The 26,314-nt window shown below is 39.8% G+C and overlaps 1 protein-coding gene across 1 annotated transcript; it reads left to right on the top strand.

The window, feature by feature from the left end:
* The first annotated feature begins 14,990 nt into the window (after positions 1 to 14,990).
* On the top strand, positions 14,991 to 21,600 carry LOC129180081 (complement C1q subcomponent subunit A-like). Its single transcript, XM_054774126.1, has 10 exons — positions 14,991 to 15,048; positions 19,815 to 19,841; positions 19,918 to 19,980; positions 20,061 to 20,123; positions 20,195 to 20,257; positions 20,340 to 20,402; positions 20,487 to 20,549; positions 20,631 to 20,670; positions 20,741 to 20,854; positions 20,967 to 21,600. The coding sequence occupies exons 3-10, from the start codon at positions 19,945 to 19,947 to the stop codon at positions 21,254 to 21,256; spliced, it is 732 nt and encodes a 243-aa protein (XP_054630101.1). The 5' UTR covers positions 14,991 to 15,048; positions 19,815 to 19,841; positions 19,918 to 19,944; the 3' UTR covers positions 21,257 to 21,600.
* Positions 21,601 to 26,314: the final 4,714 nt, after the last annotated feature.

Below are 26,314 nucleotides of genomic sequence, written 5' to 3' on the forward strand. Positions count from 1 at the left end.
AAATGTTGATGTAGTGTCATCATTCCCACTGTCATGCCCTCCTGATGGTGAAGCTAAGAAGCTTTCTCTTTTCCAACATGGTGGGATTGTGGAGCTGCATAAGCAAGGCCTCTTGCAGCGTGCCATGGCTGCTGAGGTTGGGAGCAGGAAATCAGTTTTTGGAAAGATCCTGAGCATTATGGAACAAAAAAGTCAAGTGGTAGACCCAAAAACATCACACCTGCGCTGAGCCGGAGCATCCCATTGGCTGTCCATCAAGACACAGGGCGGTCTTCCACCCACATGAAGGTCCTTACTGGTGCCGACTGCAGCGCAATAGCCATCAAATGGCATCTGAGAGAAAAGGCCAGGGAGCATCAAACATGGGACATTGACAGGTGGAACAAAGTTTTATTCTCTGATGAGAACAAATGTAACCTTGACAGTCCAGATGGCTTCCAACGTTACTGGCATGACAAGGAGATCCCACCTGAGATGTTTTCTACCCGGCACAGTGGAGGGGGGGTCCATCATGATCTGGGGTGCTTTTTCATTCACTGGAACACCGGAGCTTCAGGTGGTGCAGGGGTCGTCAAACGGCGTTCTATATTAGGGTTCTTGTCATTATCCATTCCAAAAGGGCAAACATTCCCATAGTACATAAAAATCTAAATTGATATGCAGAATAAAATGTTACAAATACCAACTAGTGCTGAGGGAAAGAAAAAGGAGACACAACATGTCCAGAGAGCGCTCTCAACCTGTGGGTACCCACGGTGGGCTTTTAACAAATGTCAAAAGAAGAGAGTAGGGAAAGAAACCCAAAAGCCCACAGAAGCAAAAAGGAGAGGAGTGGTAGTCCCTTATGTAGCGGGGGTCCCCGAAAAACTCCAGAGGATCTTATGGCAACACAAAATTCCTACCTATTTCAAACCAGTAAATACCCTGAGACAAAAATGAGTGCATCCTAAAGACAAGGCTCCAAACCAGAAACAGAGCAATGTGGTCTATTCCATCCACTGTAAAGATGAGGAATGCAAAGAGCACTACATTGGGGAAACTAAGCAAATGCTCTAAAAAAGGCTTTATCAACATCGCAGGGACAATGCTAGTGGTCCTCAATCAGCAGTACATCTACACCTTAAAGCTACCAATCACTCTTTTGAGGACAGCGAGGTAAAGATTTTGGCCAAAGAAAACAGATGGTTTGAAAGAGGAGTAAAGGAAGCTATTTTTGTCAAACAACAGAAGCCATCATTGAATCGGAATGGTGGTTTGAGGTTTAATTTGGACCCTGTGTTCAGCAGGTTACTGAGACCAAAACCCACAGCTCTTAGTCTTGCAAATGAGGTGGAGCCAGGGCCGAGCCAGAACAATAGATGCTAACGAGCCAGTATCAGAGTCGTTCATACCCAACTCAGGGAGCGACACTTCCCTTTTATCGGAGGTGCTAATGGCAGGAGAGGATTGGACCACAACTCCTCCCAGTCTTAGTGTAAGGAACCAATAGAAGGAGGGTGTTGGCACACCAATTCCGCCCACTCTTACTGTATTTAAGGCCTGGGCTACCAGCACTTGTTAGTTCGCTGACGAAGCTCTTCGGATGAGGAGCGAAATGTCCGACACCTTCTTCACAGAAGTACAGATGACGCCTCAAGAAGCCTTTTCCTCGAGTATATAGTATAGTGACCAGAACATCTTTTTGTAGAATCTAAGACGTGATCTGACCCAGCTGAATGATGATGCAGCAAAGGCCAAGGATGTTGAGGTAAACACCACACACACACTTAAACATTGCAAACTAGCTGAATTAGTAAATTGAGACAATGTGTCTGCAACATTAAAACCATGTTTTATTTAAAGCAAAGCACAACATAATCATGAAAATACATTTCATTTAGCACACGTATTGAACAAGTCTTTCCAGGGCATCTTCCAGGCAACTCCTGACTGTTGTTGCCACATGTGTCGTGAATGCAAAGTTAACTTTAGTTTATGTCATCAGTATGTCTAATGTGCAATTATTTCATGTACCGTCGTCACTCGTTTATTGTGATTAATTGGTTCCAGACTCCACTGTGATAAGTGAATTTCCACCAAGTAAGGCTCCATAACTATAAAAAACCTGTTTCCCCCCCATAGTCACCCATGTTACATGTGTATTACCGATATTGTAGCTATAATCAGACAATATAAGACATATTAGAAATAAATCAGATAACACGTGTTAGCAGAAGAGAGTTTTATTGTCATGTGCATAGTAAAACAGCAGTTATACCATGCAATGAAAATCTTATTCTGTTCATTCTCCCAAGAAAAGAAAGAAAACACAAGAAAGAATAAGAACATAAGAAACATAAACACATAAACATAAATACCAATAAATTAAGCAACAACAACAGAAGAGACATTAATACAGATATAAATAAATAAATAAATAAATAAATAAAGTGCTATGAGTGTGTGCGTGTGTTGCGTGCGGCATGTGCGAGTGCTTCATTGAGAAGCCTGATGGCCTGTGGGTAAAAGCTGTTTGCCAGCCTTGTGGTCCTGGACTTCAAACTCCTGTAGCGTCTGCCTGACGGTAGGAGTGTGAATAATGAGTGTTGTGGATGTGTGCTGTCCTTGATGAGGTTGTGTGTTCTTCGTAGGACTCTAGTTTTATAAATGTCTTGCAGTGAGGGGAGGGCTGTCCCAACAATGTTCTGTGAGGTCTTGATCACCCGCTGGAGTGCCTTCCTATCACGTGTTGTACAGTTACCGTACCAAACAGTGATGGAGGCGGTAAGGACACTTTCCATAGTGCATCTGTAGAAGCAACTCAGGATTGTGGTGGACATGCCAAATTTCCTCAGTCTTCTCAGGAAGTACAGTCTCCTTTGGGACTTCTTCATCATTTGTTGGGTGTTGTGAGACCAGGTGAGGTCCTCGCTGATGTGTGTGCCAAGGAACTTGAAGGTTTTCACCCTCTCCACCTCAGTCTCATCAATAAACAGGGGTCTATGCGGCTCCTTTTCCCTTGTTCTTGGGTCGATGATCATCTCTTTAGTCTTATCTGTATTGAGAAGGAGATTGTTATCACGACACCAAGCTATGAGGTCCGCCACCTCTCTTCTGTATGATGTTTCAACACCACCAGTGATCAGTCCGATGACTGTAGTGTCATCTGCAAATTTAACGATGCTGGTGTTGTTCTGGGAGGCCACGCAATCGTAGGTGAAGAGCATGTAGAGGAGTGGGCTCAGCACACACCCCTGTGGGGTCCCAGTGCTCACAATTCTTGAGCTGGATGTGCGATTGTGGACTCTGACTGACTGGGGCCTGCCTGTTAGAAAGTTAAACACCCAGTTACAGAGGGAGGGAGACAGGCCAAGTGTGAGGAGTTTATTTGTGAGTTGGTGGGGGCTGACTGTATTAAAAGCAGAGCTATAGTCTATAAATAGCATTCTGACATATGTGTCCTGGCCCTGTAGGTGAGAAAGGGCTGTGTGGATGGCAGTGTTGACTGCATCATCCGTGGACCGGTTCTGGCGATATGCAAACTGTAGAGGGTCCACAGTTGCCGGGATGCTCTTTTTGATGTGGGTCATGACTATTCTTTCAAAGCACTTCATAACAATAGGAGTGAGTGCTATAGGGCGATAGTCATTCAAGCAGGTCACGTTGCTCTTCTTGGGTACGGGCACTATGGTGGTGGACTTAAAGCAGGTCGGTACAGATGCTTGTGCAAGCGACAGGTTAAATATGTCAGCAAGCACATCAGCTAGCTCTGATGAGCAAACCTGAAGTGCACGTCCTGAGATGTTGTCTGGCCTGCTGCTTTTCGTGGGTTTGTTTTGTTTAGAACCCTGCGCACATCAGCTGATGTCACCATGAGAGGTGAGTCCTGTGTGCTCCCCAAGTCCAGCCACCCTCTCTGCTCGTCAGGAGTTTGGGTGTCAAAGCGGGCATAGAACTCGTTCAGCTCATCTGGAAGTGTGGTTTGGCTGGACGTGGCTACGCTACTCTGCTGTCGATAGTCTGTGATGTGCTGGAGCCCCGCCCACATGCGCCGAGGGTCTGAGGTGGAATAGTAGCCCTCCAGCTTCTGTCTGTACTGTCTTTTGGCCTCTCGTATGGACCTCCTCAGGTCATATCTGGCCTTTTTGTAGTCATCAGCGGTGCCCATGAGAAATGCAGTCGAACGAGCACGTAGCTTAGCCCTTACATCACAGTTCATCCACTGTTTTTGGTTAGGGTATTTTCTGTAATACTTGGTGGTGGTAACAGTCTCTATGCATGTGCTAATGTAGCCAGTAACAGCAGAAGCATATTCATCCAAATCAACAGTACAATCTTCCCTCAGGCTCAGGCTCCCGTCCCAGTATGTACATTCAAAATGCTAAAATGCACCAATGGACAGTGGCGTTATGGTGTGGGCGGTGGGGTTATGGTGTGGGCGGTGGCGTTATGGTGTGGGCGGTGGCGTTATGGTATGGGCGGTGGGTTTATGGTATGGGCGGTGGGGTTATGGTATGGGCGGTGGGTTTATGGTATGGGCGGTGGGGTTATGGTATGGGCAGGTGTGTACGTTAACACGGGTGCCTTTTGAAGATAGCGGGCATGTCTGAGATGTTCTAGATCCGCGTGACCACCACCTAACTGCACATTTGAGTGGCCTTTCATTGTGGCCAACCTAAATCAACCACCATGCTGTCTAATCAGCATCGTGATATACCGCAAAGACAGATTTGTAAACAATATTCTAGATAGGTCATAGATAGGCCATAGCTGCCTCATCTGGCTCTTCTCCCACCAGCGGGTTCTGGGATTACCGCCACGACTGGAACCAACTTTATTTATTTATTTATTTATTTGTATTATTTGCTTGTATTAATGTCTCTTCTGTTGTTGTTGCTTAATTTATTGGTATATATGTTTATGTGTTTATGTTTCTTATGTTCTTATTCTTTCTTGTGTTTCCTTTCTTTTCTTGGGAGTATGAACAGAATAAGATTTTCATTGCATGGTATAACTGCTGTTTTACCATGCACATGACAATAAAACTCTTGAATCTTGAATCTTGAATCTTGAACCACCTTGCGGTCCCAGTGAAGGATGTGTCACTTAATATCGTTGCAGGGAGTCTGTGGGAACTACAAAAAAGAACAAATATCTTTGTGGTGAAATTCATTTAATCTACTGCATCAATATTTATCAAAAGTCTCATAAATGTTACAAATATTTAATGTTGCAATTACACTTAGAATGAGACAAAACAATGTTGTCTTGCATGAAATAGTGAATGTCATACTAACACTAGCAGTAAATATGATATATGATGATATATATGACAATAGGAAGCAAGACATTTGGGTCAGTTAAGGTTCATACATGAACAAGAAGTACTACGGTATCATCACCCACAACATGTCATTCTTACAGAGTCTGGCAGCTGATTTGAACAACCTGGATAAAAAATCTGCAAAAACCGAGGACATTCAGGTGAAACACACATGGATATTTTATTTACAGTAACTACAATTTTACTCATTCCCCACAACATGTACTTGACAGACTATGAAAGTACATGTGGACGGCCTGGACGGAAAACTTGTAAGCATCGTGGACTCGATAAAGAAGGCAGAAATACACCCTCAAACGTACACGTACATCCTCCTGGACGGTCTGGCAACACGCGTGGAAGGTCTGGCACCACGTGTGGACGGTCTGGCAAACCGTGTGGACGGTCTGGCAACACGTGTGGACGGTCTGACACCACGTGTGGATGGTCTGACACCACGTGTGGATGGTCTGGCAACACGTGTGGACTGTCTGACACCACGTGTGGACGGTCTGGCAACAAGCGTGAACAAGCTGGACAACAGAGTAGACAGAACCAACAATAAAGTAGAGGTAAAACTTCATTTACATTCATGGGCAGGAAGTCCAGTATTACCACAACACGTCTCTTGTAGACTCTGGAAAAAAGTGTGAACAGACTCGACACAGCAAAAGCTGTCAATGACAACATAGTGCAGGTAAGGACACAGGAACATAGTCATTTTCATACATGGACATGGACAAAGTACCACATCATGTCTCTTGTAGAGACTATCAGGAGATGTGAAGAGCCTATCAGGAGATGTGAAGAAGCTCGGTGAAGAAACTGTAAAAACCAAGGATTTTGAGGTAAAAATCACACACATGATACTTTTTAAGGACACAAAGTACCACAACATGTCTCTTGTAGAAACTATCAGGAGATGTGAAGAAGCTCGGTGAAGAAGCTGTAAAAACCAAGGATTTTGAGGTAAAAATCACACACATGATACTTTTTTAAGGACACAAGGTAAAAATCACACACATGATACTTTTTAAGGACACAAAGTACCACAACATGTCTCTTGTAGAAACTATCAGGAGATGTGAAGAGCCTATCAGGAGATGTGAAGAAGCTCGGTGAAGAAACTGCAAAAACCAAGGATTTTGAGGTAAAAATCACACACATGATACTTTTTTAAGGACACAAAGTACCACAACATGTCTCTTGTAGAAACTATCAGGAGATGTGAAGAAGCTCGGTGAAGAAACTGTAAAAACCAAGGATTTTGAGGTAAAAATCACACACATGATACTTTTTAAGGACACAAAGTACCACAACATGTCTCTTGTAGAAACTATCAGGAGATGTGAAGAGCCTATCAGGAGATGTGAAGAAGCTCGGTGAAGAAACTGCAAAAACCAAGGATTTTGAGGTAAAAATCACACACATGATACTTTTTTAAGGACACAAAGTACCACAACATGTCTCTTGTAGAAACTATCAGGAGATGTGAAGAAGCTCGGTGAAGAAACTGCAAAAACCAAGGATTTTGAGGTAAAGATCACACACATGATACTTTTTAAGGACACAAAGTACCACAACATGTCTCTTGTAGAAACTATCAGGAGATGTGAAGAAGCTCGGTGAAGAAACTGCAAAAACCAAGGATTTTGAGGTAAAAATCACACACATGATACTTTTTTAGGACACAAAGTACCACAACATGTAACAGGATTTGAAGAAGATGATAAAAGTTTAATTTTCTCTGAAAATCATAGATTAGTTGGATTGGAATAAATCACGTAGTACAATTGACAGTTCCACATGTCCCAAAGGAGTAGGAAGAAGCAAAGCTTATTTAATCCTACCCCCCTCCCCCATCCATTTCACATGTCTTGCAGTACATTTATTCACTTCCTGTATTTCACATGTGATTTCTTCATGTAAGGATGTTTTTCCACATTGGTGCATTGTTTGAGTTCTTTACTCAGTCCGATCCATAATTTGGTTCCACATACTGAAATGCTGGGGGTGTTTAGTTTTCCTCTCTTGTAGAAAAGTATTGTATGACATTTTTGTGTAATAGGTTGTTATCTTGATGCATTATTTTAGCTGTTTGAAAATGTACAAGATTTGTATATTCTCTATACACGGCATTCTGGATGAGCCTAACTGATCTTTTTTGCAGTACTTGTAGTGAGTGAAGATTGCTTTAATAGTTCTTTCTCCATGTCTCCACACAATAGATCACATGTGTCAAACTCGTGGCACGGACGCCCGAGACACTGCAGGTTTCTCTCCGACCAGTTTCTCCAGCAGGTGATTCAATTGATGAGCTCCTTCCCTTAAATCAAAGGAGGTGTTGATCACTAAAATCACCTGCTTTAGTGAACGGCTGGAAAGAAAAGCTGCAGTGTCTCGGCCCTCCATAGAGAGCAGTAAAGAGTGTGGAATGAAAAACTTATTTTGCTTTATTCAATATTGAAGTGTGAGATTTCCAGCTCATCTTTTCATCTGTTATGAACCCCGGGAATTTATTTTCAGTCACCTTTGTAAAGCTAGGAGAATATACATCTGGGAGTTCTACACCACGTGTGGAGTACCCCAGGGGTCCATACTGGAACCAGAACTGTTCAATTTGTACATCAATGACATTTGTAAAGTAACAAAGGACTTAAAGTTGGTCTTATTTGCGGATGATACCACTGCCTTTTGTTGTGGGAAAGCACACAAGAACTCATTAAAAAGGTCAAGGGTGAAAAGGTCATATTAAAGTCATGGTTTGACAGGAACAGATGATCCCTGAACTTAAGTAAAACTAAAATAATGCTATTTGGAAATAGCAGAAGGGACGTACGACCAAATACAAATAGACAGAGTGGACATTGAAAAAGTGAAAGAAAACACATTTCTGGGATCATAATAGACTAAAAATCTCATCTCAAAAATTTACAACAAAAGGTGGTGAGAAATACTTCAATATTGAATAAAGATAATTTTGTTCTTGATAAAAACCACTGTTCTTTGGTATGAGCATGTCTAATGTATTGTGTGGAGATACGGACAATCATTAGGAAATAAAAGCAACCTTCACTCAATGTCCTGCAAAAAGATGTCTGATACAAAGCCTTTCTTTTTAAAAGCACACATATTCACATGTGCTGATTTGGTTATAGCGAACAAATATCAAATTTACATGATAGCGATCAAATATCTAAGACATGAATAAGATCAAATTAAAAGCACTAAATGAATGGCGACCCCCATCCACCAGTTCAAGTGGTTCCAGAGAGATGATGACATGGCTGTTTGACGTGTGTGCTAAAAGGCAGTGTGCTAGCATCAATTACCTTGAGACAAATGTGCACATTAGCACTCAATAAGTCATCAAACGTACCTTCATGCATTCCCACATAGTATCAGCATTTACACCACACATGAGGGAAAGAACAATGGTACAAATACAGTAGCAGTAGAAAGTTAGCACACCCACAATGGACATGCGTCAAGTGAGGCGGATGTAACAGAGAGAATCTGGCCACTTTTCAAAATAAAACATAAAAAATGAAATAATGGAAATAATTTTTTCTTTCTGTGCCGGGGGGTTGGGGACCACTGGAGTAAGGAAGTCCAACAAAGTAGCGAGATGAGCACATTCACAAACAATACAAGCAGGTGGTGTTTACTAAATACAAGCAGAAGAGTCTTGATCATCACAATGATTGTTCTGTCATGCTTGTTTTATTATTTATTATTACACTGATTATTATATCAAAAATATAACATGGAATGCAGGAAGTGAATAATACACTCATCCAAATCCTAAGAGCAGTTGAAAAATGTCTAGAATGATCATTTTGCACATTTGGATCTTAATGAGGTTTTAGGTAGAGCTACAATATGCAAAAACAACAACAATTCAACTGAAATAGTTTATCAGCTGATCAAAAGTTTAAGACCTTCGCTCAAAAAAAGAACAAAAAAGTCTCCAAAGCAGAACCAAACATGTTGTCAGTAGGACTCAGTAATGAGGAGCTCCACCGTTCTTGTTCATCACTTCCAAGATGGCTTTGGGCATGCTTGATGCCAGTGTTTCCAGGAGGCTAGTGGGAACATTGCTCCAAGTGGTGAAGATGGCTTCACCAAGGACATCAACTGTCTGGAAGTGATGGCCATTTTTAGAAACTTCCCTTGCCATCCATCCCCAAATGTTCTCTATGGGATTTAAATGAGGGGAACTTGCAGGATGGTCCAAAAGAGTGATGTTATTCTCCCTGAAGAAGTCCCTGGTCAAGCCAGCATTGTGAACTGCAGCGTTGTCCTGTTGAAGAACCCAGCTGGTACCACACAGACCAGGGCCCTCGGTCATGAGGGATGCCCGCCGCAACCTCTAAATGTAAGTGGCCACCGTTTGACGACCCCGCACCACCTGAAGTTCCGGTGTTCCACTGAATGAAAAAGCACCCCAGATCATGATGGACACTGTGCCGGGTAGAAAACATCTCAGGTGGGATCTCCTTGTCATGCCAGTAACGTTGGAAGCCATCTGGACCGTCAAGGTTACAATTGTTCTCATCAGAGAATAAAACTTTGTTCCACCTTTCAATGTCCCATGTTTGATGCTCCCTGGCAAAGTCTAAACGGGCACTTTTGTGGCCTTGAAGGAGACGAGGTCTTTGAATTCCTTTTGTTTTTTAAAGCCTTTTCCCTCTGATGCCATCTGATGCTTATTGCTGCAGTGGGCACCAGTAAGGACCTTCATGAGGGTGGAAGACCGCCTGTGTCTTGATGGACAGCCAATGGGATCCTCAACGCAGGTGTGATTTTTGACTTTTTTGTTCCATAATGCTCAGGATCTTTCCAAAACGTAGAATGACTGATTTCCTGCTCCTAACCTCAGCAGCCATGGCACGCTGCGAGAGGCTTTGCTCATGCAGCTCCACAATCCCACCACATTGAAAAAGAGAAAGCTTCTTAGCTTTAGCATCAGGAGGGCATGACAGTGGGAATGATGACACCACATCAACATTTGGAGCACATTTGGGCTTTTATAGCCTGTGGTCTTAAACTTTTGATCATTCATACATTCATACATGTTTGCTTTGCTGTTGTTTCTTGACACATTTCAATGGCTATCCATTCCAAAATGTTATCAATAGCAAATGACATGTTGTTTCCATGGTGTAGTTGCCATGGTTTTCCATGTAAATGGAAAAGTGATACTTTGACACCTGAGCCATGCCCCCCCGCCCCCATGCCACGTGCACAGCACTCCTCCTCCACTTGTATTGTTCCTGGTAATGCAGATCATTCCTTAACCTTCCATCTGAAAGTCCAGCCTTGTCAGTGTTGATCCAAGTTGCCCAGATTGTGATTACTTTGAAGGGTTGCTTGAATTGGTTCAAATATTGTCTGGTGGTATCATTTGCATACATGCTTCTGCTGTTCATGTGCTAACTGACAACTTAGTGCTGATATGAATGTTGTATTGCTCCTCCGTGTAGTAACGTGTCGTAACAGCAGTCACAGAAAATGTGTGTCCTGATCTGCAGTCATGGCAAAATGATGAGACCTCCTTGTTTCTTCAGCCTATTGATCCATTTGAATGCCTGGTACAACTAAAGGTACATTTGTTTGGACAGATACAATGATAACAAACATAAGATCATTGAAGAGCTGATTGAGCTATTTCTGTTGTCATGGTTACATTTGTCCAAACAAAAGTAGCTTTAGGTGTATCAAATGAAGAAGAATGAAGAAACAAGGGTGCTCTAATCATTTTGCTTTTTCCACTTCTGGTTGCCTGTGGTCTGTGAAACAAAAGGTATCAATTGTAGATCTTCTTGTGGCATCCTGATGACGTTGGCAAATGATAATACGTGTCCAAAACAAGAATGATCAGAGGGAAGGATGACACGTATTATCATTTGCCAACGTCATCAGGATGCCACAAGAAGATCTACAATTGATACAGTACACACATACATGTATATTGTGTCATGTGTTGAGGGAGCAGTCATACAGTTGTAATGTGACATAAAGGGCTGACAAGTGACTGCAAGGACCAGTCATCCGTGTCATGGCTGAGGTTCTGCAAGGGGGTGTTATATTCAGCATAAAACGCTGGACACACAAAGACGTGTCGGTTGCCACTTTACAACGTAAAAATATGGAATTTTTCTTTTTTTGTCGTTGCCTTGTCTGTCAATCCAACAACTGCACACGTCACGCAACCAGGTCAGCTCCAACCCTACGTCCACAATGCATTGATGACAAATGTCAAGTACATTTGATTCAAAAGGAATTGCTTGAAAACAATGAATTGCTAAACAAGCAGGTCATTGTGTACACTGCAAAAAGTGCATATCTCAGCGAGATTAAATATGTGAATGCTGAAAATATATAGTGGATCCCCGCACAATTTTGTAAAAAAAATAAATAAAAAACACCTGAAAATAGGTTGTTTTCCTGCAGAAAAAAAATCTGATTCACTCAAAGTGGTGAATGCATTTCATACATTCTCAGTGACAATTACACGCCCACACATTCCTGCACCTTCATACACCGCTCACAAAAATGAAAGGAACACTTTTTTATTGGGCCTGGCATGAATTGTATTGAACCTGTCTGGTAATTTTCTGGTTGGTTAAGCAGCTGAGGGCCTCGTTGATAAATATACACACGTATACACACTGCTCAAAATAATGAAAGGAACACTTGGAAAACACATCAGATCTAAACTGGGGGGAAAATGATGTTGAATATGTTTCCTGATAATAAGTGGGTGATGTATTAGTAACAAAATGATGCCACATCATTTGATAGAAATGAAAATGATCACCCTATAGAGGGGGGAAATCAAAGACACCCCAAAAATGAAAGTGAAAAAATGATGCAGCACACTGGTCCATTTAGCTAAAATGTCATTGTAGCAACTCAAAATGATTGTCAGTAGTTTGTGTGGCCCCCACGTGCTTGTACGCATGCCTGACAACGTGGGGGCATGCTCCTAATGAGACTACGGATGGTGTCCTGGGGGATCTCCTCCCAGATCTGGACCAGGGCATCAATGAGCTCCTGGACAGTCTGAGGAGCAACCTGGCGGCGCCGGATGGACCTAAACATAATGTCCCAGAGGTGTTCTATTGGGTTTAGGTCAGGTGAACGTGGGGGCCAGTCCATGATGGATGTCAGTTGGGAAGTATGGGTAGTATGGGAAGCCATTCACAGATGGAGAATACATGAAAGAATCGTTCATACGAACACCCGTGCATCTGTTCTCCCAATTAAAAAATAAACAGGAAATGATTGAAAATGAAAGAATGCCTCTCTTTGCAAAGACAGTCAAGGACGGGACCAATAGAATGCTTACTGATGACAATAGATATGTGAACTCTGATGGACGTTTTCATCTTAAAGTTGGCTACGTTTTGTAGAATTTGACAAACATGGGAACCACTCAGTAAGACTTCCAGAGTAAAGTGTTGATGGTTCCAGAGTAGACCTCCAAACGTAGACGCACTTCTGTTGGATGAATTGTGTGCTTGCAACACGTTTAGAAGTTGTGTCATGTTTTGTGGCTCCTGACTTCTTTTGGACCGAAAGGGGAGGCAAAATGTCTCTTTTGATGGTAAAGGTTGCCGACCCCTGATAGACGTTTGCACCTTTCAGCTTCTTTCCCTGTTTCAGTAGTTTGCTGGTAGTGAACGTGACGATGGTGGCGGCTGTGGTGCTGTGGGATGCAAGTGTGGATGGTTGGATGGCTACGTCCACCTCCTTTGGTTGGACCAAAGTAGTAACTTCCATCTCTTCTGGTTCATCCTTATTCCCCACCGCCCCGGCATCAGACCTGGCTTTAACCCGAAGCCCCGTCCCGTCACCATCATTCATTCATTCATGTGTTCTGGTCCGTGTCATCAATCGTGTTCTTTTTCTTCATGATGGTGTTTGAGAGGCACTCAATGCAGCTACTATCCTGTGCTTCCTTCTCCTCCACTCTCACACCCCTCACGTTTCAACCTCCTCTTTCATGGATCTGATGTTTTGTTCCAGATCATCCAGCCTCTGTAGTTTCAGTCGTGTTCCATGATTCCTTGTTGCTTTTTCATCCTATTGTTGGTTCTGTAGTTCTTGTTTCCCATCCATGGACACTAAGTACCCTCAACATGTCTTCTTTCAGAGACTTACAGAAGATCTGAAGAAACTGGATGAAGCAACACCCAAGGATGTCCAGGTAGAAACATTTCATTTCCACATGGACAGGAAGTACTACTAACAACGTGTTGTCTTGTAGAATCTGGAAAAGCGTGTGAACGGGCTGGAAGCATCCCAGGTTTTAAATAGCCACTTAGTTCAGGTTGGATACCAGTACTTTATTTACCCGTGAATAAACATGAAGTACTACATAGTATTATGTCCTCTTGTAGAGGCTGACAGACGATCTGAAGAAGCTGCGTGAAGAAGCTGCAAAGACCAAAGATGTTGACATAAAAACACAGGAACTGACAGACAAGCTGGAGAAGCTGCATGAAGAAGCTGCAAAGACCAAGGATGTTGACATAAAAACACTGACAGACAAGCTGGAGAAGCTGCGTGAAGAAGCTGCAAAGACCAAAGATGTTGACATAAAAACACAGGAACTGACAGACAAGCTGGAGAAGCTGCGTGAAGAAGCTGCAAAGACCAACGATGTTGACATAAAAACACAGGAACTGACAGACAAGCTGAAGAAGCTGCGTGAAGAAGCTGCAAAGACCAACGATGTTGACATAAAAACACTGACAGACGAGCTGAAGAAGCTGCGTGAAGAAGCTGCAAAGACCAAAGATGTTGACATAAAAACACAGGAACTGACAGACAAGCTGGAGAAGCTGCGTGAAGAAGCTGCAAAGACCAAAGATGTTGACATAAAAACACAGGAACTGACAGACAAGCTGGAGAAGCTGCGTGAAGAAGCTGCAAAGACCAAAGATGTTGACATAAAAACACAGGAACTGACAGACAAGCTGGAGAAGCTGCGTGAAGAAGCTGCAAAGACCAAAGATGTTGACATAAAAACACAGGAACTGACAGACAAGCTGGAGAAGCTGCGTGAAGAAGCTTCAAAGACCAAAGATGTTGACATAAAAACACAGGAACTGACAGACAAGCTGGAGAAGCTGCGTGAAGAAGCTGCAAAGACCAAAGATGTTGACATAAAAACACAGGAACTGACAGACAAGCTGAAGAAGCTGCGTGAAGAAGCTGCAAAGACCAACGATGTTGACATAAAAACACTGACAGACGAGCTGAAGAAGCTGCGTGAAGAAGCTGCAAAGACCAAAGATGTTGACATAAAAACACAGGAACTGACAGACAAGCTGGAGAAGCAGCGTGAAGAAGCTGCAAAGACCAAAGATGTTGACATAAAAACACAGGAACTGACAGACAAGCTGGAGAAGCTGCGTGAAGAAGCTGCAAAGACCAAAGATGTTGACATAAAAACACAGGAACTGACAGACAAGCTGGAGAAGCTGCGTGAAGAAGCTGCAAAGACCAAAGATGTTGACATAAAAACACAGGAACTGACAGACAAGCTGGAGAAGCTGCGCGAAGAAGCTGCAAAGACCAACGATGTTGACATAAAAACACAGGAACTGACAGACAAGCTGGAGAAGCTGCGTGAAGAAGCTGCAAAGACCAACGATGTTGACATAAAAACACAGGAACTGACAGACAAGCTGGAGAAGCTGCGTGAAGAAGCTGCAAAGACCAAGGATGTTGAGGTAGGGTTTGTGTCGACGGGGGTTGCTGCTGTCAAAGACTTGACCCCCGGTATGCGGAGGCGAGGCGGCGAGGTGCAGAAATAAAAAGAATAGTATTTGCACAAGGCAACAGGACCAAACTAAAAGTGACAAAGGAAACAATGAAAGTAGCTGAGATGGTAAGTCTAGGTGACAGCTGGCAGAGCAACGAGGGTCATCAACCGTGACATCAACAATGAACCAGCGCCGCACATACGATGGCGCTGGCCTTTTAACCGCCGCTAATACAAATTGTCCGCAGCTGTGCGGACACCGGGCGTGAAGGGGCTGGAACTTCCACCACACCGGAAGTACACCTCGCCAAAATAAGGGCGCAGGACAGGAAACACTCGCTCCTGTCCTGCGAAACATGACAGTTTGTCCTCAGCATGTATAGGACATGTTTGGGATGTATCACATGACCATATCATTCAATTCAGTAGAGTCTGGTATCAAAAGCTGCAAAGCTAAACCCATAGAAGTAAATACACTTGTGTACTTGTGTACAACCAGGATCCGTTACGGATGATGCATTGATGAGTACGAGCATGAAACGAGCACAGCTCGTCATTGTCCGTCATCTTGATGAGGGAAAATCCTCATGTGTTCACTCTTCACGCTCTGTGATTGGCCAGTCACACAGTCACATGGTGCGAGCATTTCACAGAACTAAGACGCATTTTGCTCCTCAAATGAGCCCAAACAAAGTGAATCAAAGCAGAGAAACATTTTGGCGCATCCGTGTAGAAATCTACAAGTCTCCTACAACTTAAGCTAACTGGCGTTGCTAACTGGCGTAGCTAACTAGCTATGTAACTCGCACATTGACCGTCTCAGTTGTACAAGATGCACGTGTAGCTAACTGGTGTAGCTAACTAGCTATGTAACTCACGCATTGACTGTCCTAGCTGTACAAGATGCACGTTTAGCTAACTGGCGTAGCTAACTAGCTAGGTAACTCACGCATTAACCGTCTCAGTCGTACAAGATGCACGTGTAGCTAACAAGCTAGCTAACTGGCTATGTAACTCGCACATTGACCGTCTCAGTTGTACAAGATGCACGTGTAGCTAACTGGCGTAGCTAACTAGCTAGCTAACTAGCTATGTAACTCACGCATTGACTGTCCTAGCTGTACAAGATGCACGTTTAGCTAACTGGCGTAGCTAACTAGCTAGGTAACTCACGCATTAACCGTCTCAGTCGTACAAGATGCACGTGTAGCTAATTGGCGTAGCTAACTAGCTAGGTAACTAGCTATGTGACTCGCACATTGACCGTCTCAGCCGTACAAGATGCACGTGTAGCTAACTGGCGTAGCTAACTAGCTAGCTAACTAGCTATGTAACTCACGCATTGACTGTCCTAGCTGTACAAGATGCACGTGTAGCTAACAAGCTAGCTAACTAGCTATGTAACTCACGCATTGACCGACTCAACCGTACAAGATGCACTTGTGCTAACTGGCGTAGCTAATTAGCTAGGTAACTAGCTATGTAACTCACGCATTGACCGTCTCAGCCGTACAAGATGCACTTGTGCTAACTGGTGCAGCTAATTAGCTAGCTAACTAGCTATGTAACTCATGCATTGACTGTCTCAGCCGTACAAGATGCACTTGTGCTAACTGGCGCAGCTAACTAGCTATGTAACTCACGCATTGACCGTCTCAGCCGTACAAGATGCACTTGTGCTTACTGGCGTTGGTAACTAGCTAGCTAACTACCAATGTAACTTTTGCATTGACTGTCCTAGCCGTACAAGATGCACGTGTAGCTAACAAGCTAGCTAACTGGCTATGTAACTCGCACATTGACTGTCTCAGCCGTACAAGATGCACGTGTAGCTAACTGGTGTAGCTAACAAGCTATGTAACTCATGCACTGACCGTCTCAGCCGTACAAGATGCACGTTTAGCTAACTGATGTAGCTAACTAGCTATGTAACTCACGCATTGACCGACTCAACCGTACAAGATGCACGTGTAGCTAACTGGCGTAGCTAGCTAGCTATGTAACTCGCACATTGACCGTCTTAGCCGTACAAGATGCACGTGTAGCGAACTGGCGTAGCTAACTAGCTAGCTAACTAGCTATGGAACTTTCGCATTGACTGTCCTAGCCGGACAAGATGCACGTGTAGCTAACTGCCGTAGCTAACTAGCTATGTGACTCACGCATTGACCGTCTCAGCCGTACAAGATGCACTTGTGCTTACTGGCGTTGGTAACTAGCTAGCTAACTACCAATGTAACTTTCGCATTGACCGTCTCAGCCGTACAAGATGCACTTGTGCTTACTGGCGTTGGTAACTAGCTAGCTAACTACCAATGTAACTTTCGCATTGACTGTCCTAGCCGTACAAGATGCACGTGTAGCTAACAAGCTAGCTAACTAGCTATGTAACTCGCACATTGACTGTCTCAGCCGTACAAGATGCACGTGTAGCTAACTGGCGTAGCTAACGAGCTAGCTAACTAGCTATGTAACTCACGCATTGACCGACTCAACCGTACAAGATGCACGTGTAGCTAACTGGCGTAGCTAGATAGCTATGTAACTCGCGCATTGACCGTCTTAGCCGTACAAGATGCACGTGTCGCGAACTGGCGTAGCTAACGAGCTAGCTAACTAGCTATGTAACTCACGCATTGACCGACTCAACCGTACAAGATGCACGTGTAGCTAACTGGCGTAGCTAGATAGCTATGTAACTCACGCATTGACCGTCTCAGCCATACAAGATGCACTTATGCTAACTGGCAGAGCTAACTAGCTATGTAACTCACGCATTGACCGACTCAACCGTATAAGATGCACGTTTAGCTAACTGCCGTAGCTAACTAGCTATGTGACTCACGCATTGACCGTCTCAGCCGTACAAGATGCACTTGTGCTTACTGGCGTAGGTAACTAGCTAGCTAACTACCTATGTAACTTTCGCATTGACTGTCCTAGCCGTACAAGATGCACGTGTAGCTAACAAGCTAGCTAACTAGCTATGTAACTCGCACATTGACTCTCTCAGCCGTACAAGATGCACGTGCAGCTAACTGGCGTAGCTAACTAGCTATGTAACTCACGCATTGACCGTCTCAGCCGTATAAGATGCACTTGTGCTTACTGGCGTAGGTAACTAGCTCGCTAACTAGCTATGTAACGTTCGCATTGACTGTCTCAGTCGTACAAGATGCACTTATGCTAACTGGCGTAGCTAACTAGCTATGTAACGTTCGCATTGACTGTCTCAGTCGTATAAGATGCACGTTTAGCTAACTGCCGTAGCTAACTAGGTATGTGACTCGCACATTGACCGTCTCAGTCGTACCAGATGCACGTGTAGCTAACTGGCGTAGCTAACTAGCTAGGTAACTAGCTAGGTGACTCGCACATTGACCGTCTCAGCCGTACAAGATGCACGTGTAGCTAACTGGTGTAGCTAACTAGCTACGTAACTCATGCAATGACCGTCTCAGCCGTACAACATGCACGTTTAGCTAACTGGTGTAGCTAACTAGCCATGTAACTTTCGCATTGACTGTCCTAGCCGTACAAGATGCACGTGTAGCTAACAAGCTAGCTAACTAGCTATGTAACTAGCACATTGACCGTCTCAGCCGTACAAGATGCACGTGTAGCTAACTGGTGTAGCTAACTAGCCATGTAACTTTCGCATTGACTGTCCTAGCCGGACAAGATGCACGTGTAGCTAACTAGCTATGTAACTCACGCATTGACCGTCTCAGCCGTACAAGATGCACTTATGCTTACTGGCGTAGCTAACTCGGTATGTGACTCGCACATTGACCGACTCAACCGTATAAGATGCAATTGTGCTAACTGCCGTAGCTAATTAGCTAGCTAACTAGCTATGTCACTCACGCATTGACTGTCTCAGTCGTACAAGATGCACGTGCAGCTAACTGGTGTAGCTAATGAGCTAGCTAACTAGCTATGTTATCGGGTCTGATCAATCCCTGCCATTTCAGAGTTAAAATAATGTCCAGATTTAAGGCCCACCCATTTTCCGGCTCAGCTACGCCCACTGTGGGGTTAAGCTCCGCCCATTGGAGTCCAGCTACGGATACAGGTCATTGAGGTGGGTGAACAGATACAGATCAGCGTTGCTTTGCAAACTTAGCATATTATGGTCGCTTGCTGCACATCTGCTAACACTTCCATGTGAAGGTCAATAGCAAGCTAGCGGTCGATGGCCAAGGTCGTTTGGGTGGATTACGTAAAGGTCGCTTTGTAGACGTCGTCCCACACGGGTCAGCTGACATTGTCGCTCCCATCCTGATTGGTGCTTGCGTTTCAAGCTCCACACGCAGATGCAGCTTTCATCTTGATGACTGATGAGGATAAACGAACTGGAGCTGCAGGAATGAATGGATGAATCCATGTTAGTTGTTCATGGTGACACGTGACAGGAAGGTAGTTCCTGACTGTGTACATGTATCACCTGCATATCAGGCAGCCCACTAGCATGCTAAACCAAGCTAACCCGGCTAGCTTCCATTCACGCTCCGTAAGAGGAGGTTCCAGCCTGTGTTTAGTCGGGAGGAGGCGCTTCAGCGTTGGTCACGATTTCACCACGATCGAGCGGTGCGCCGAGGAAATACTTCCCCACACCAACGTTCCTTCTCCTCACGATGACAGCATTTCATTCCCGTGATGTTCGTGTCCTTCATACAGTTTGTACATGCACAGAAAGTACTGCAGTATAACCCACAGTGTACACTCCCACAGGTGGAGGAAGAGACCGACACCGCCAAGGTAAAAGCACCTGGACACTTCTATGTACACGCATGTATAAGTACTGCAGTATTACATACCACATGTACTCTCATAGGATCTAAAGGCACGTGTGGACCACCTGATGACTGCAGAGACCACAAACCACATCAACATTCAGGTAGATAAAACACACCTGGGTACTTGATTAGCATATAGACACTAAGTACTGCAGTAGTACTTCTACTCTTGTACTTCTAGGATCTGATTGTAAGTGTGAAAGACCTGATGACTGCAGAGACCACAAACAGCAAAACCATTCAGGTAGATAAAACACACCTGAGTACTTGATTAGCAAGTACTGCAGTAGTACTTCTACTCTTGTACTTTCATAGGATCTAACCACACGTGTGGACCACCTGAAGACTGCAGAGACTGCAAATGAAAACACCATTCAGGTAGATAAAACACACCTGGGTACTTGACTAGCATGTATAGACACCAAGTACTGCAGTAGTACTACACCATGTACTCTTTTAGATTCTCACTGCACATGTGGACCACCTGAAGACTGCGGAGACCACAAACAACAAAACCATTCCGGTAGATAAAACACACCTGAGTACTTGATTAGCATGTATAGACAGGAAGTACTGCAGTAGTACTTATACTCTTGTACTCTCATAGGATCTAAAGGCACGTGTGGACCACCTGATGACTGCAGAGACCACAAACACCAAAACCATTCAGGTAGATAAAACACACCTGGGTACTTGATTAGCATATAGACCCCAAGTACTGCAGTAGTACTTCTACTCTTGTACTCCCAAGGATCTAACCACACGTGTGGGCAAGCTGGATGGCATGTCAGGTAGGTGAGAAAGGGTAAAGGTCATAGGAGTGTAGGTGACCTATGACCTGACACCTGATGTGTCCTGCAGACAAACGTAAGGTGTGGTTTGCAGCAGTATATGGCAACAAAAAGACATGTGATGACAAGGTGATCTTTGACAACGTGCCCACCAACATGGGTAACGCCTATGATGCCAACATAGGTAGGATGCCACCTGACTGCTAACTAGCATAGCATTTCTTCATCGCTCCTTACCTCTTTGACAGCACCACTGGGGGGGGGGCACTAATGAAGGTGTGATTGTCCCCCTGCAGGCATTTTCACAGCCCCCTACAAGGGCGCCTACTTCTTCACCTTGACCTACCAATCATGGGGTAAGAAGATGAATCTGGATGTGTATAAGGAGAAGAAGGATGGGAGCAGAGAGAGGCTGATGTCCCTGTATGACACCACCTACATCAAAGACAAGAACTACATGGCCTCCAACAGCAGGATGGTTGACCTGGAGCATGAAGACAAGGTGTATGTCTATGCTTATAGTGACCATGTACTTACATCTAGTTGGTCTAACGTGTTCAGTGGCTTCCTGCTGCATCCCATGTAAAGTGGGGGCGGGCGCATCCATCCATGATATCAGGGCAGTATCGCTATGGGATGGATGCTTTGATGTGTATTCCATGATATCGTGTGGCTAACGTTCCACGTGTGTTTATGGGTATTGAAGGGCGTACAGGTGGCGTGTGGCTGATGCCCCCTACTGGTAACGCTTGTCATATTTACTCGTATTCTGCTCTGTATTGTTTTCCTAAAGGGACTGTTTGCCAACATCCCGCCCTCTTCCTGTGTTGGCACGGAAGGCTATTGCTAACATGCTAGCTTCTATTTGTTCCCTTGAAATGTTGTCATGATTTGCCAACCATGTGCCCTGCTAATGGATCATTCTGGATGTGATGCCAACATACTGGATGCCAGCGGGCGTGTCCTTTCTTTGTAATCAATAAAGTTGTGTTGAAGTTGGCCACACCCATCTTTTATTTCACACCATGGATACATGGCCGACCATGTGACTCGGGACCGCCACAGCGCGGGAGGGACGAGATGGCGACGCCTGTTCCAGCTGTGGCACAACCGGACATTGGGCAAACAACTCATCCGCACCGCCGGCACCATAGAGGCTGTGGGCGGGGCCATGGTTTTGGACCTCCGTGTCTCGGGGGGGACTAGTGGACACCCGACTAGTCTGCCAACGCCACCGACATGCCAGGCTGACCCTCACTCACCAGTGGGTAAAGTGTAAATATTACAGAATAAAGTGTAAATATTAAAAGAATAAAGTGTAAATATTAGAGAATAAAGTGTAAATATTAAAGAATAAAGTGTAAATATTAAGAGAATAAAGTGTAAATATTCGAGAATAAAGTGTAAATATTACAGAATAAAGTGTAAATATTAAAAGAATAAAGTGTAAATATTACAGAATAAAGTGTAAATATTAAAAGAATAAAGTGTAAATATTAGAGAATAAAGTGTAAATATTAGAGAATAAAGTGTAAATATTAGGAGAATAAAGTGTAAATATTACAGAATAAAGTGTAAATATTAGGAGAATAAAGTGTAAATATTAGATAATAAAGTGTAAATATTAAAAGAATAAAGTGTAAATATTAAGAGAATAAAGTGTAAATATTAGGAGAATAAAGTGTAAATATTAAGAGAATAAAGTGTAAATATTAAAAGAATAAAGTGGAAATATTAAGAGAATAAAGTAATATTAAAGTAATAAAGTAATATTACAGAATAAAGTGTAAATATTACAGAATAAAGTGTAAATATTAGATAATAAAGTGTAAATATTAAGAGAATAAAGTGTAAATATTAAAAGAATAAAGTGGAAATATTAAGAGAATAAAGTAATATTAAAGTAATAAAGTAATATTACAGAATAAAGTGTAAATATTACAGAATAAAGTGTAAATATTAGATAATAAAGTGTAAATATTAAGAGAATAAAGTGTAAATATTACAGAATAAAGTGTAAATATTAAGAGAATAAAGTAATATTAAAGTAATAAAGTAATATTAAAGAATAAAGTGTAAATATTAAAGAATAAAGTGTAAATATTACAGAATAAAGTGTAAATATTACAGAATAAAGTGTAAATATTAAGAGAATAAAGTAATATTAAAGTAATAAAGTAATATTAAAGAATAAAGTGTAAATATTAAAGAATAAAGTGTAAATATTACAGAATAAAGTGTAAATATTAGAGAATAAAGTGTAAATATTAGATAATAAAGTGTAAATATTAAGAGAATAAAGTGTAAATATTACAGAATAAAGTGTAAATATTAAAAGAATAAAGTGTAAATATTAAGAGAATAAAGTGTAAATATTACAGAATAAAGTGTAAAAATTACAGAATAAAGTGTAAATATTAAAGAATAAAGTGTAAATATTAAGAGAATAAAGTGTAAATATTACAGAATAAAGTGTAAATATTAAGAGAATAAAGTGTAAATATTAGAGAATAAAGTGTAAATATTAAAGAATAAAGTGTAAATATTAAGAGAATAAAGTGTAAATATTACAGAATAAAGTGTAAATATTAAGAGAATAAAGTGTAAATATTAAGAGAATAAAGTGTAAATATTACAGAATAAAGTGTAAAAATTACAGAATAAAGTGTAAATATTACAGAATAAAGTGTAAATATTAAGAGAATAAAGTGTAAATATTAGAGAATAAAGTGTAAATATTAAAGAATAAAGTGTAAATATTAAGAGAATAAAGTGTAAATATTACAGAATAAAGTGTAAATATTAAGAGAATAAAGTGTAAATATTAAGAGAATAAAGTGTAAATATTACAGAATAAAGTGTAAATATTAAAGAATAAAGTGTAAATATTAAAGAATAAAGTGTAAATATTAAGAGAATAAAGTGTAAATATTAAGAGAATAAAGTGTAAATATTAAAAGAATAAAGTGTAAATATTAAGAGAATAAAGTAATATTAAAGTAATAAAGTAATATTAAAGAATAAAGTGTAAATATTACAGAATAAAGTGTAAATATTAAAAGAATAAAGTTTAAATATTAAGAGAATAAAGTAATATTAAAGTAATAAAGTAATATTAAAGAATAAAGTGTAAATATTACAGAATAAAGTGTAAATATTAAGAGAATAAAGTGTAAATATTACAGAATAAAGTGTAAATATTAAGAGAATAAAGTAATATTATAGTAATAAAGTAATATTAAAGAATAAAGTGTAAATATTACAGAATAAAGTGTAAATATTAAGAGAATAAAGTGTAAATATTAGAGAATAAAGTGTAAATATTAAAGAATAAAGTGTAAATATTAAGAGAATAAAGTGTAAATATTACAGAATAAAGTGTAAATATTAAGAGAATAAAGTGTAAATATTACAGAATAAAGTGTAAATATTAAGAGAATAAAGTGTAAATATTAAGAGAATAAAGTGTAAATATTAGAGAATAAAGTGTAAAAATTACAGAATAAAGTGTAAATATTAAAGAATAAAGTGTAAATATTAAGAGAATAAAGTGTAAATATTACAGAATAAAGTGTAAATATTAAGAGAATAAAGTGTAAATATTACAGAATAAAGTGTAAATATTAAGAGAATAAAGTGTAAATATTAAGAGAATAAAGTGTAAATATTAAAAGAATAAAGTGTAAATATTAAGAGAATAAAGTGTAAATATTAAGAGAATAAAGTAATATTAAAGTAATAAAGTAATATTAAAGAATAAAGTGTAAATATTACAGAATAAAGTGTAAATATTAAGAGAATAAAGTGTAAATATTACAGAATAAAGTGTAAATATTAAGAGAATAAAGTAATATTAAAGTAATAAAGTAATATTAAAGAATAAAGTGTAAATATTAAAGAATAAAGTGTAAATATTAAGAGAATAAAGTGTAAATATTACAGAATAAAGTGTAAATATTAAGAGAATAAAGTGTAAATATTAGAGAATAAAGTGTAAATATTAAAGAATAAAGTGTAAATATTAAGAGAATAAAGTGTAAATATTACAGAATAAAGTGTAAATATTAAAGAATAAAGTGTAAATATTAAAGAATAAAGTGTAAATATTAAGAGAATAAAGTGTAAATATTAAGAGAATAAAGTGTAAATATTACAGAATAAAGTGTAAATATTAAAAGAATAAAGTGTAAATATTAAGAGAATAAAGTAATATTAAAGTAATAAAGTAATATTAAAGAATAAAGTGTAAATATTACAGAATAAAGTGTAAATATTAAGAGAATAAAGTAATATTAAAGTAATAAAGTAATATTAAAGAATAAAGTGTAAATATTAAAGAATAAAGTGTAAATATTAGAGAATAAAGTGTAAATATTACAGAATAAAGTGTAAATATTAAGAGAATAAAGTGTAAATATTAGAGAATAAAGTGTAAATATTAAAGAATAAAGTGTAAATATTAAGAGAATAAAGTGTAAATATTACAGAATAAAGTGTAAATATTAAGAGAATAAAGTGTAAATATTAGAGAATAAAGTGTAAAAATTACAGAATAAAGTGTAAATATTAAAGAATAAAGTGTAAATATTAAGAGAAAAAAGTGTAAATATTACAGAATAAAGTGTAAATATTAAGAGAATAAAGTGTAAATATTACAGAATAAAGTGTAAATATTAAGAGAATAAAGTGTAAATATTAAGAGAATAAAGTGTAAATATTAAGAGAATAAAGTGTAAATATTAAAAGAATAAAGTGTAAATATTAAGAGAATAAAGTGTAAATATTAAGAGAATAAAGTAATATTAAAGTAATAAAGTAATATTAAAGAATAAAGTGTAAATATTACAGAATAAAGTGTAAATATTAAGAGAATAAAGTGTAAATATTACAGAATAAAGTGTAAATATTAAGAGAATAAAGTAATATTAAAGTAATAAAGTAATATTAAAGAATAAAGTGTAAATATTAAAGAATAAAGTGTAAATATTACAGAATAAAGTGTAAATATTACAGAATAAAGTGTAAATATTAAGAGAATAAAGTAATATTAAAGTAATAAAGTAATATTAAAGAATAAAGTGTAAATATTAAAGAATAAAGTGTAAATATTACAGAATAAAGTGTAAATATTAGAGAATAAAGTGTAAATATTAGATAATAAAGTGTAAATATTAAGAGAATAAAGTGTAAATATTAAAGAATAAAGTGTAAATATTAAGAGAATAAAGTGTAAATATTAGAGAATAAAGTGTAAATATTAAAGAATAAAGTGTAAATATTAAGAGAATAAAGTGTAAATATTAGAGAATAAAGTGTAAATATTACAGAATAAAGTGTAAATATTAGAGAATAAAGTGTAAATATTAGAGAATAAAGTGTAAATATTAAGAGAATAAAGTGTAAATATTACAGAATAAAGTGTAAATATTAAAGAATAAAGTGTAAATATTAGAGAATAAAGTGTAAATATTAGAGAATAAAGTGTAAATATTAAAGAATAAAGTGTAAATATTAAGAGAATAAAGTGTAAATATTAGAGAATAAAGTGTAAATATTACAGAATAAAGTGTAAATATTAGAGAATAAAGTGTAAATATTAGAGAATAAAGTGTAAATATTAAGAGAATAAAGTGTAAATATTACA

Source organism: Dunckerocampus dactyliophorus, chromosome 4 (genome assembly GCF_027744805.1).
Source record: "Dunckerocampus dactyliophorus isolate RoL2022-P2 chromosome 4, RoL_Ddac_1.1, whole genome shotgun sequence".
Taxonomy (NCBI): Eukaryota; Metazoa; Chordata; class Actinopteri; order Syngnathiformes; family Syngnathidae; genus Dunckerocampus; species Dunckerocampus dactyliophorus.

Bases quoted from the DNA above. Each gene is read 5' to 3' on its own strand.
- LOC129180081 (XM_054774126.1), top strand. From the start codon at position 19,945: ATGACTGCAGAGACCACAAACCACATCAACATTCAG. The intron at 20,124-20,194 runs GTAGATAAAACA...GTACTTTCATAG, and splicing joins CAAACAGCAAAACCATTCAG to GATCTAACCACACGTGTGGA. The intron at 20,258-20,339 runs GTAGATAAAACA...GTACTCTTTTAG, and splicing joins CAAATGAAAACACCATTCAG to ATTCTCACTGCACATGTGGA.